This window comes from Hemiscyllium ocellatum, chromosome 35, assembly GCF_020745735.1.
Source record: "Hemiscyllium ocellatum isolate sHemOce1 chromosome 35, sHemOce1.pat.X.cur, whole genome shotgun sequence".
Classification (NCBI taxonomy): domain Eukaryota; kingdom Metazoa; phylum Chordata; class Chondrichthyes; order Orectolobiformes; family Hemiscylliidae; genus Hemiscyllium; species Hemiscyllium ocellatum.
In genome coordinates this window covers 23,896,172-23,909,403 of record NC_083435.1, presented here as the reverse complement: position 1 = coordinate 23,909,403, position 13,232 = coordinate 23,896,172, and the positions used below count along the sequence as shown (strand labels likewise).

Genomic DNA, 13,232 nt, shown 5'->3' with positions numbered 1-13,232 from the left:
TTCAAGCTGAATTCTATAAAGAATTTACAGGAATATTGGTTGACCCACTTATGGATATGTATAATTTTGCGCATAGTCAGGTCTGTCTCCCGCCCACGCTGAAAGAAGCAAATATTTCTCTTATCCTCAAAAAAGGAAAAGACCCAGAAGATTGTGCATCTTACAGACCAATATCCTTACTAAATGTAGACTTTAAAATTCTCTCAAAAATGTTAGCACGGGCGGCACGGTGGCACAGTGGTTAGCACTGCTGCCTCACAGCACCAGGGACCTGGGTTCAATTCCCGCCTCAGGCGACTGACTGTGTGGAGTTTGCATGTTCTCCCCTTGTCTGCGTGGGTTTCCTCTGGGTGCTCCGGTTTCCTCCCACAGTCCAAAGATGTGCGGGTCAGGTGAATTGGCCATGCTAAATTGCCCGTAGTGTTAGGTAAGGAGTATATGTAGGGGTATGGGTGGGGTTCGCTTCAGCGGGTCGGTGTGGACTTGTTGGGCCGAAGGGCCTGTTTCCACACTGTAAGTAATCTAATCTAATCTAAGACTAGAAAGGGTACTGCCATATATTATAAAGGAGGACCAGACGGGATTTATTAAGGGCCGCAGATCATCCAATAATATCAGAAGGGTCTTGAATATGATCCAAGCCTGTCATCAGGGAAAGATACCAGGAGTAGTAATTTCATTGGATGCGGAAAAGGCATTTGATAGGGTTGAATGGTCATATTTATTTTACACATTGGAAAGTTTGGCATTGGACAGGTGTTTACCAAATGGGTTTCAACATTGTATAATGACCCCAAAGCAGCTGTTATTACTAATGGGTTAAGATCGGATGGCTTCAGTGTGGGTAGGGGCTGCCGTCAAGGATGTCCTCTCTCACCATTGTTGTTTACACTGATAATCGAACCATTAGCAGAAGCCATCCGGACTGATCCTAATATAACGGCCCCAAGGATTGGTACAGGTAAACACAAAATTACCCTCTATGCAGATGACGTTCTCTTATTCCTCAGTAATCCTTTAATGTCAGTGCCTCGTCTAATTCAAGTTATTAATACATTTAGTGCATTCTCAGGCTATAAAATTAATTTTTCAAAATCGGAAGCCATGCCAATGGGTGGTCTGGCTATTATACCCCACTTAATGGACGGATCCCCTTTTCCCTTCCGTTGGTCCCTGGAGGGCTTCTTATATTTAGGTATTTTTATCACGCCAGTATTTGATCAGCTGTATAGGGCTAATTGTGTACAATTAATGGAAAGGATAAGGCAGGACCTCCAGCGATGGAGAGACCTTCCGACTTCCTGGCTAGGGAGAATAGCATTAATTAAAATGAATGTTCTGCCCCGTCTCTTATATCCTATGAGAATGCTCCCGCTGATGCTGCCAAGGCTAGCCCTACGTAAATTATATGGCTGGTTGGGCTCCTTTATTTGGAACCATAGACGGCCCCTTATTAAGCTGAAGAAGCTACAGCTTCCACAGGCAAGGGGAGGACTGGACTTCCCAGACTTTAGGAAATATCAGTTAAGCTCCCTACTAAGTTACATAGCTGATTGGGTTTCATCTGATCCACAATCAATTTGGCTGGATATCGAAGCCTCCCAAGTAAAATACCCACTTATTAACCTTTTATTTTCAGATAAGAGGAAAATCATTACAGACCACTGTAAAAATCCCATAATATTAAACACAATTAAGGCCTGGAATATAATGCGGCAAAATGAGGGTAACTCACATAAAACATCCCCCCATGCACCAATAGTAGGCGCATGGGGATTCCAACCGGGGATTACAGATGCCACCTTTAAACTCTGGAGATCCAGGGGCATCTCATGCTTAGGGGACCTATTTAAAGATGGGATCCTGATGTCCTTTGAGCAGCTGCGTCTGAAATTCGGAATACCTAATGGGGATCTCTTTCGATACTTCCAAGTTCGAGATTATATACAGAGGAAGACTACATTAATAGATAGTCTTTATAAATCAGACAGAGAACGTAATGTCTTACGACCAGCGGGGGCATCCTCCGTTAGTACTATATACCATTTGCTACATGATGGAGTCTCAGGAGACATGGATGACCTGCTTAAAACATGGGAGCAGGACTTGGGGCTAGAAATCTCTGAGGATATGTGGAATGACATTTGGGAAAATGCTAGAAGAATTGCTATCTGTAACAGAACTCAGGCTATCCAACTAAAGATACTTCATAGGGCCCATATAGCTCCGGCTCAACTGGCAAAATTTAAGGCAGGAGCATCTCCATTGTGTCCTAAATGCAAAATAGAGGTGGGTACTCTTGTACATTGTCTGTGGACTTGTCAGAAAATCCGCAGATACTGGACTAAAGTGGCAAATACCCTGACAGAAATTTTAGGAACGGAAATTAGGGTGGACCCTGTATCTCTCCTTTTGGGCTTTTCGAACCTCTCATCTCTGGATATGCATGGGAAGAGACTATTTTCTATTCTCTCTTTCTGTGCAAGGAAAAATATTTTGGTGAACTGGGTGGCTGAGGGCCCCCCCTGGACTTTCAAATTGGCACAGATTAATTATGGAATATATCCCCCTTGACTTCCTCACAAATATGGTGCACCGAAAGACTGAATTATTTTATAAAATATGGCAGCCCTTTTTGAATTATATAAATGCAGATATTTCGGCTATCCTAACAAGGGCTTTTATTTAGTGAAGATTTCAGACCGGGCTGCTCCGGGGCCCCTTGGGAGAGGAATCCTGCGCGAATACGGGTTTTATTATATTTGATGTTTATACATTCCGAGCATGTAAGAGACTTAGGTATACACTCTGGTTAGTTATAGGTTAGATTAGTAGAAAGTTGAGTTTTTTTTTCTTTCTTTTTTCGTTTCTTTTTTTTTCTCTTTTTGTTTTCTTTCTTTCTCTTTTCTTTGTTAAATTATGACTATTGTATATATGATTTAATTGTACATCAATGTTTGTATTTGAGAGTTTTGTTTATTTTTGTAAATTTGCAAAAATGTTAAATTTCAATAAAAATATCTACAAAAAAAGAAATTCCTGACCAAAAGCTCTTCTGCAAAATGAACTGGGAATATAACATGACTCATGAGTTGGTGAGAAGAGTGTCAATTTATGAGCTTGACAGAAAGGAAAACCCAGTGGATGTTAAAGACGTTGAATATTCTGTTGAAAATAGAGAAGCTGACTCTCAAATCATTTGAAAATGGAAACAGACCAGAACAATGAGTGATGTCAATAGTTCTTTCGGAGTTTCGGAATAGGTGCAGTGGGAGAAGTGACCTCCTTCAATCCCATTAAATTCCATCAGGGTGAGATTCTCGGGATTATCGCTTGCTGTATGACAAATAGAATCAGCTCACCAGACCATTCTGTCTCTCAGCTCAATTCCTACTTCACTTCTCGATTCCCAGACAAAGAATGGGTGTTGTGTGAAACCAGTGTCTACTCCAAGATCACATTTTAGATTAGATTAGATTCCCGACAGTGCGGAAACAGGCCCTTCAGCCCAACTTGTCTACACTGACCCTCTGAAGAGTCACCCGCCCAGACCCATTTCCCTCTGACTAATGCACCTAGCATCGTGGGCAATTTAGCACAGCAAATTCACCTGACCTGCACATCCTGTGGGAGGAAACCGGAGCACCTGGAGGAAACCCTTGCAGACACGGGGGGAATGTGCAAACTCCACACAGTGGTCCAAGGCTGGAATTGAACCTGGGACCCTGGTGCTCTGAGGCAGCAGTGCTAATCACTGAACCACCGTGCTGCCCCCACGCAGGTTCCTATCCTGATGAAAACTCACTGTGGGCTAACTCCTCTGGTCTCCAGATAGTCGGAGAATCGGTGTGGAATGAATGTTCATTTGAGGCCCTGCCGACCCCTGATACCTGAGGAAGTTTAAACTTTCAGGGAGCAATTGTCCCACTTCCCCAGTGATCCATTTGCTGGATCTTCAGTCAGGTCACTTGGCGAAATAGACAGCAGGTAGATTTCCAATCACCTTCTTCCTTTTAGGTTGGGATCTAAAGGGCTTGTATGGTCTAGAGAGGTAGAAGGAAATTACTTACTGTCCATTGAGAAGAGACTCATGTCTTAGACAAGATGTCGTTTATTAAATGATGGCAACAGCTCCAATTTCTACTTGTCAGATCGACGTTAGGCTGACGTTACCACAACTCGGCCAAGTGTTGGTTTTGCTAAGACTCATTGAGGGTTCCTCTCCCCAGTCACAATGAGTTTTGTTGCTGTATCTTCCCAAATCTGCCTAAAGACTATCAGGAGACTGAGGAAGATAGGAATGCCCTCTTTAAGATCCTAAACAGTTCTGTTTAATTCAATTATAGAACAATACAACACACAGAGGTCTCAGGGAAGGTCTCTAATTCTGAACGTGAGTCAGAGACTTTTGGACTGATACCCAGGAGATGTTAGAGAACATAAACCTGGTTTAACACTTAGGTATCTCCACAACTGACGCCAACTCCTTTGCATCAATCCTCTGTTCCCTCTTGTTCCCTCCCTCCCAAAAATAGATCTCATAGATTTCTCAGCAACCGTCCTGAGCTATTATTGATAACTAATCACGTTAGGCTTCTTAATCTTCACTTTGCTGATCTCGTCTTGATTCACCCTCTTTCGAGCCACTCCATCATGGATTACCTCCATGACTGCTCCTGTCCTGATGATTCCTGAAGAAGGGCTTATGCCCGAAACGTCCAACCTCCTGTTCCTTGGATGCTGCCTGACCTGCTGCGCTTTTCCAGCAACACATTTTCTGCTCCTGTTCTGGTCAATTGTATACATTTTCTGGATCTACAATCCCCTGACCTCCAAAACTGCTCTCCAGTGCTGACTCACTCACTGCTCTCCAGTTGCGAGCCTCCCTGAGCTAAAGCTGTCCCTGACCTCTGTCCCGTGCTCTGAGCTTGCTCCGTTGCATCCTGCTTGGGATCGTTTCTCCGTCCACTCTCAGCCATTCTCAACTGTATGAGTGGCACACGGCTACTGATGCCCCAGAATAGAGTCAGGGACCTTGCCGCTTTCTCCGTTCACCAGGACCTCTATTGGGTCCTCTCTCCAACATTTGGTTGGCTACACATGCCGAGAACTTCTTCCAGAGTTTTCACTGCACTGCACCAGCCAATCGTTTTTGACTGCTCACTGAGTCAGCTACACAGAGTTTAGATTAGAGTGGTGCTGGAAAAGCACAGCAGGTCAGGCAGCATTCGGATGCTCCAGCACCACTCTAATCTAGACTCTGATCTCCAACATCTGCAGTCCTCACTTTCACTTACACAGAGCCTGAAACTGTAGGCACTCTGACACACACACACACACACACACACACACACACACACACACACACACACACACACACACACACACAGTCTCACAAAACATACACATACGCGCACAACTTGTCACTTTGAAATCACCCTAATCCTGACCCTCAATTCACATAAAATACTGGCTCCCAGCACAAAGTATGTACAATATGTCATGTTGGATTCCATCACAGATAGAATTATGTATTAGCAAACTGCAGCTTGTCTAACTTGAGCTTTTTAAAAGACAACAATCCTGGAAGTATTTGTGGTATTTCCAGCTTTAGTTTTTCTCTGAAATACAATGTTTGTTCACAGGTCAGCCTTTTGAAACAGCACGGATATTGAATTCAGCCATGAGCAGCATTATCTGTTCCATTCTATTTGGGGATCGCTTTGATTATGACGACAAAATATTTAACTCCCTCATAAGCATGAATAACGAGACCGCAAGATTGGCTGGAGCAGCTTCAATACAAGTAATTATCTTTCTGTATTACTGTACTTGGGACGATTATTTAAATCACTTGCAATAGAACATATAGAACATAGAACATAGAAGGATACAGCGCAGTACAGGCCCTTCGGCCCTCGATGTTGCGCCGACCGAATCCTACCTAACCTATGTGGCATGCGTAACGATTCCCTTATCACACAAGTGCCAAGTAATGGCCATTTCCAATGGGAGACAGTCTAACCACCACCCATTGACTTTCAATGGTGTTACCATCTCTGAATTCCTCATAAACAACATCCTCGGAGTGACCGTTGATCAGAAACTCAACTGGATTTGTCATATAAATGCAGTGGCTACAAGAACAGGTCAGAGGCTAGGAATGCTATGGCAGGTAGTTCACCTCCTGACTCCCCAAAGCCTGTCCACCATCTACAAGGCACAAGTCAGGAGGGTGGTGGAATACTCCCCACTTGCCTGGATGGGGGCAGCTCCAGCAACAATTAAGAAGCTTGACACCATCCAGGACAAAGCAACCCACTTGACTCGCACCACATCCACAAAACTCCACTCCCTCCACCACTGACACTTAATAGCAGCAATGTGCACCATCTACGAGATGCACTGCAGAAATTCACCAAAGATCTTCAGACAACACCTTCCCAACCCATGGCCCAATCCATCTGGAAGGACAAGGGCAGCAGATACATGGGAACACCACCACCTTAAAGTTCCCCTCCAAGCCACTCACCATCCTATTTGGAAATATATCCCCGTTCCTTCGCTGTCACTGGGTCAAAATCCTGGAGTTCCCTCCTTCAGGGCATTGTGGGTCTACCTACAGCACAAGGACTGCAGTGGTTCAAGATGGCTGCTCACCCCACCTTGTCAAGGGGCAACTAGGGACGAGCAATAAATGCTGTGCCCAGCCAGGAACACCCACATGCCATGAGTGAATAGATAAACCAGACATAGTATATGTTCAGATGTTTTTAACATTTCAGTAATTTATATTAACATGTGAGGAGCCCTAACATGGAGTAAATTCACGTGGAAAAGCTGTAAAAATAAGATTTATGTAAATCATGATCATGTAACCGATTACTTGACTCTGACATCAGTGAGAGAGAAGACACCAGTCTAGAATGACTATGTGAATAGAGAGGTCTTAGACACCACACTAGCTGTATTTAAGACCCTATGTACAGATGTAAATAATGGATTATTACAGTAATTGAATTGAGTTTATTGTCACGTGTACCAAGGCGCAGTGAAAAGCTTAATCTTGTGAGTAATACGGGCAGATCACAGAGTTAAACAGCAGAGATAAGTAAATAATAGGTAAACAGTGGCAAAACAAAAACACAGATACAGGCGAATGTTAAGAGTTTGTGAGTCCATTCTCTGTTCTAACAACAGTGGGGTAGAAACTGTTTCAAAACTGGCTGGTGGGTGTATTCAGGCTTCTGTACCTTCTGCCCAATGGTAGAGGTTGTATGAAAGCATGGCCAGAGTGGGATGGATCTTTGAGAATGCTGGTGGCCTTTCCTTGACAGCGGGCCTGGTAGATGGATTCGATAGATGGGAGGTTGGCCTTTGTGATTGTCCAGGCCGAGTTCACTACTCTAAGCCATATGTAAAGAATAAGTCGGGGGCAGCTTCAGGGATTGTGTTATATACAGGCCTCTCGCAGCCAAAAATACTTCTGACGGGTATCTCGAAGTACAGGTCACTATGCTGGTTTAAAACACATGGTGGCAGTGAGGGATAACACCTCCAGAGACAGGATCTGGTGTGAGAACAGGATGCTGGGGACACAACAACATAAAAAGGGAAGACTTCGATCGCATAACAGGCCTTTGGAAGATGTCAAAGGCGAAGCTGAGAAAAATGTATGAAGGCGCCAAATGCTTGATACCAAGAGTTCAGCTGGCAATGTCATGGGTTTGATTCCCACTTTCAACCCTTCTGATGTTTGATATTCGCTTAAAATTGGGCCTTACCGGATCATTCGTTGTAGATTATTGCTAAACTCTAAGAGCATCCCAAATGAAAAGGAAATACACAGAGTGAGGGAGGGGCCGGTCAGTCTGCTGTCTCCTGTGTGGCGTCACTGTCAGTTTCAGTTCAAGTGAGGAGTCACCAGACTCACAATGCTAACTCTGCTTTCTTCCCACAGATGCGGCCAGACGCACTGAGTTTCTCCAGCAATTCCTGCTTTTGTTTCCGATTTCCAGCAGCTCTTTGTTTTATGTCACCGTAAGTTACTTGGCCAACGCATCGACTACAGACGAACAGTCACTTATCAACTCAAGGCCTGAACTTATTGTTTTGATCTTGTTCCAATCCAGGTGTACAATTCTTATCCATCTCTGGGATTTCTGATTCCGGCTCACAGGAAGATAATTGAAAATCGAGATAAGATGATGGAAATCTTCGACAGTTTCTTCAAAGCGGCTGAAGAAACCTTGAGTGAGAACAGCATTCAGACCCTAAACGAGGCCTTAATTCTGAGGCATCAGCAGGTACAGTGACACACCTTTTCAGCAGTAAGGGGAATCTCCCCAGATTTCAGACTCCACACCAGCACTTTGTGGGTTTTGATCAAGGAAGATTCTGTGTTAAACATCTGTTATTATATCAAGTTAAAAACCACACAACGTCAGGTTATAGTCCAATAGGTTTATTTGGAAGCACTAGCTTTCAGAGCACTGCTCCTTCATCAGGTAGTTGTGAAGTACATGATTGTAAGACATAGAATTTATAGCAAAAGTTTACACTGTACACTTTTGCTATAAATTCTGTGTCTTACAATTGTGTACTCCACAACCACCTGATGAAGGAGCAGCGCTCCGAAAGCTAGTGATTCCAATTAAACGTATTGGACTATAACCTGGTGTTGTGTGGTTTTTAACTTTGTACACCCCAGTCCAACACTGGCGTCTCCAAATCATTATTATAAGATGCAGTGCAGCCCCTAGTTACTGGATGTGGTTTCAAGCACTCACCGTATCTGATCATTTTTCTAATCGCATGACATCATGTGGATGTTTGTGTCCAGGATGTAGCATTGGTTTCAGACATGGGATGTGAGTGACAGGGGCTGGGCCAGCATTTATTACCCAGAGGGCAGTGGGGTCACCCACATTGCTGTGGGTCTGGAGTCACATGTAGGCCAGACCAGGTAAGATTGGCAGATTTCCTTCCCTAAGGGATATTAGTGAACCAGATGGATTTTTTTACAATAATCGACAGTTGTTATATGGTCACCATTAGACTAGCTATAAATTGCAGATTTTTATTCAAGTTTCACCATGAGCCATGGTGGGTTTTGAACACATGTAGGGGCATGGGTACATTAGCCTGTCATCTGGATGACAATTCCAGTGACATTACGATGACACATCCCTGAAGGATGTATGAGTTTCAATCTCGCAAATTACAACGTGAGAGAGATGTCTTCTCAGGATATGTGGCGTTTCCTCCGGGTGCACTGTTTTCCTCCCAGAGTCCAAAGCTGTGCAGGTGAGGTGGATTGGCCCATACTAACCTGTCCTGTAGTGTCCAGGGATGTGCAGGCTAGGTGGATTAGCCATGGGAAATGCAGGGTTATGGGGATAGGGTGAGATGCCCTTCGGAGGGTAGTGTGGACACGATGGGTTGAATGGCCTGCTTCCAGACTGTAGGGATTCTATGATTCTAATTGTTGAGAATGTTTTACTTATTTTATACGTTACTTTTCCTGAATAATGTCCTGGTAATATAATGTTCAATCCTTTGGAGCCGCACTCTTCTCATTTTGTCTGGGATATCAATCTCTTTAAGGCAAATGAATTGAAATCTCACATTCATTCAGACCAACCCCTTTCAGCTCCTCTGTGCTGCCAGTGTGGCTTGAAGCTGAATGGTGAACTCCGACAGGAGAGACAACAATGAACAATTTAGCATGCGGCACGGTGGCACAGTGGTTAGCACTGCTACCTCACAGCGCCAGAGACCTAGGTTCAATTCCCGCCTCACTTACTGGTTTGAATCTGCCACTTACAGTTGTCAGTTGCTGTCCGCTGCAGTGGCCGGTATATAGGGTCTAGTTCGATGTGTCTGTTGATAGAATTTGTGGATGAGTGCCATGCCTCTAGGAATTCCCTGGATGTTCTCTGTTTGGCCTGCCCTATGCAACTTCATTTGTGTTGCATCAGGACATTATTCAAAAGGGCCACAACACACTGCAGCACACCTGAACTACAAAAAGAGGAAGAAGAACACCTATACAAGATATTCACCAAAAACGGATACTCCCGCAATTTCATCAACAGATGCCTTCAGGAAAGACAACGGAACGAGGACATGCCACAACCCAAAGGACTGGCCACACTACCATACATCAGGAGCATTTCTGAACTGACAGCCAGACTGCTGCGACCACTAGGACTCATAACAGCACACAAACCAACAGCCACTCTCAGACAACAACTCACCAAGACAAAGGACCCGATACCCAGCAGGAGCAAAACCAACGTAGTGTACAAAATCCCATGCAAGGACTGCACAAAACACTACATAGGACAAACAGGAAGACAGCTAACAACCCGCATCCATGAACACCAACTAGCCACGAAACGACACAACCAGCTATCCCTAGTAGCCATACACTCAGATGACAAACACCACGAATTCGATTGGGACAAAACCACTATTATAGGGCAGGCGAAACAGAGAACAGCCAGGGAATTCCTAGAGGCACTCATCCACAAATTCTATCAACAGACACATCGAACTAGACCCTATATACCAACCACTGCAGCGGACAGCAACTGACAACCAGAAGCGGCAGATTCAAACCACTATAAATGCCGGAGGAATCAGCACAGAAGCGCTTCACAGGAGGCTCCCAAGCACTGAAGATGTCACCTAGAAAGGGGATGAAACGTTTGCAACAAAAATTCCCAGCTCGGCGAACAGAACCACAATATAGGTGAAGGGGTAAATGTAGGGGAATGGGTCTGGGTGGGTTGCTCTTTGGAGGGTCAATGTGGACTTGTTGGGCTGAAGGGCCTGTTTCCACATGTAAGTAATCTAATCTAAGAGGAAACTGGAACATCCATAGGAAACCCACGTGCAAACTGCACACAATTATCTGAGAGTGGAATCGAACCCAGCACCTTGGCGCTGTGGGGCAATGGTGCTAACCACTGTGCTACCGTGCCCCCTCTTCATTGCCCCTCCCAAAGCGAGGGGCAGTTCAGAGTCAACCACCTTTCAGTGGCTCTGCCATCACATGCAGGCTAGACTAGGTAAGGATGCCAGATTTTCCCTTCCACATCGAAACCAATTGAGTTTTTAACAACAAGACCAGATCTTTATTCCAGATTTTATTGAATTTAAACTTTACCATCAGCCATGGGTAGGATTTGAACCCAGCCCACAGAACATTGGCCCGGGGTTAGCTGGATGACCAGGCCAGTGACATTGCCACTACACCAGGGTTCCGTTATGGGGGTAAATTAAAGGAGTGCAGAACTCAGGAAAGGTTACTAAACTCTCCAGCACAGACACAAGTAGGACAGAGTGTATGGAATGGGTTGTCAATCAACTTCAAGCATGCTGGACAAAAAATTGACCATTGAATAGGGGGACGGTTAATACAGAACTGAAGGTGTTATATCTGAATGTACGCGGGATAAGGAATAAGGGAAATGACCTTGTGGCGCAGATCGAAATTGGCTGGTATGACGTGGTGACATTATGGAGACATGGCTGCAAGGGCATCGGGATTGGGAGCTGAATATTCAAGGATATACATCCTGTCGAAAAGACAGGCAGGTGGGCAGAGGGGGTGGGGTGACCTTATGAGTAAGAAATGAAATTAAATCAATAGTGAGAAACGAAGTAGGGTCAGATGGTGTAGAATCTGTTTGGGTCGAATTGAGGAACTGCAAGAGTTTAAAGAAACCCATAGTTGGAGTTATGTACAGGTTCCCAAACTGTAGTCAGGAGCTGGGGTGCAAGATACACCTGGAGTTCGGAAAGATGGGCAGGAAAGGCACAGTTACCGGGATCATGGAGAATTTCAATACGCAGGTGGACTGGGAAAATCAGGTTGGTACTGGATCACAAGAAAAGGAATTTGTGGACTGTTTACAAGATGACTTTTTGGAGCAGCTTGTAATGGAGCCCTCTAGGGAACAGACAATATTGGATTTAGTGTTGTGCAGTGAGACAGACTGGTCAGGGAGCTTATGGTGAAGTAGCCCTGAGGGGGCAATGATCATAATATGCTTGAATTTACTCTGCAATTTGAGAAGGAGAAGATAGAATCAGAGATGACAGTATTACAGCTGAATAAAGGCAACTACAGAGGCCTGAGGGGGGAGCTGGGTAGAATTGACTGGGAGAGGAGCCTAGCAGGAAAGACAGTGGAACAGCAAAAGCAGGAGTTTCTGGGAGTAATTCAGGATACACAGCAGAGATTCATCCTGAGGGAAAAGAAGCACGGCACAGGGAGGATGAGGCAACCATGGCTGACTAGGAAGGTCAGGGATACATTAAAGCAAAAGGGAAAGAATAAAATGTGGTGAAACCAGAGGAAGCCTACAAAGACTAACATTGAGCAACAAAAAAAAATAAGGAGGGAGAAGATTAAATATGAGGGTAAGCCAGCCAGTAAGATAAAGGAAGATCTGTAAGAGCTTCTTTAGATATATCAAGGGCAAAAGAGAGGCAAAAGTGGCCTTTGGGTCGCTGAAAAATGAAGCTGGAGAGTTAAGGAAATGGCTGAGGAACTGAATAATTACTTCATGTCAGTCTCCATGGAGCAAGACATAATTAATACCCCAAATATTCAAGAGAGTGAGGGGCAAAGCTGAGTATGGTGGCTATCATCAAGGAGAAGGTGCTAGAAAAACTGAATGGCCTGAAGATGGAGAACTCACCTGGACCAGATGGACTACATCCCAGAGTCCTAAGGGAGATAGCTGAGGAGATAGTGGAGGGTGGTGTGAGTGGTGATCTGTCAGGAGTTGCTAGAATCAGGGAAGGTTCCAGAAGACTGGAAAATCATTAATGTGACATCCCTGTTTAAAAAGAGAGTACGGCAAAAGACAGAAATTACAGACCGATTAGCCTAACCTCGGTCGTGGGAAAGATCCTGGAATCCACTGTGAAGGATGAGATTTCTGAATACTTGGAAGTGTACGGTAAAATAGGGACAAGTCAGCATGGTCTCATCAAGGGGAGGGCATGCCTGACAGATCTGTTCAAATTCTTTGAGGAAGTAACAAGTAGGTTAGACCAAGGAGAACCAATGGATGTTATCTACCTGGACTTCAAAAAGGCCTTTGACAAGGTGCTGCACAGGAGGCTACTGAGTAAGATAAGGGCCTATGGTATCAGAGGCAAGGTGCTAGCATGGATAGAAGCTTGGCTGTCTGGCAGGAAGCAGAAAGTGGGGA

General features: G+C 44.6%; 1 protein-coding gene across 1 annotated transcript in view; it reads left to right on the top strand.

Annotated features, from left to right (window-relative positions):
- LOC132832569 (cytochrome P450 2K1-like) overlaps positions 1-13,232 on the top strand; it is a 28,561-nt gene that overhangs the window by 10,896 nt on the left and 4,433 nt on the right. The window contains exons 7-8 of the mRNA XM_060850661.1: positions 5,646-5,806; positions 8,133-8,306. Of these exons, the coding sequence (XP_060706644.1) occupies positions 5,646-5,806; positions 8,133-8,306 (335 nt within the window). The remainder of the gene's footprint in view (positions 1-5,645; positions 5,807-8,132; positions 8,307-13,232) is intronic.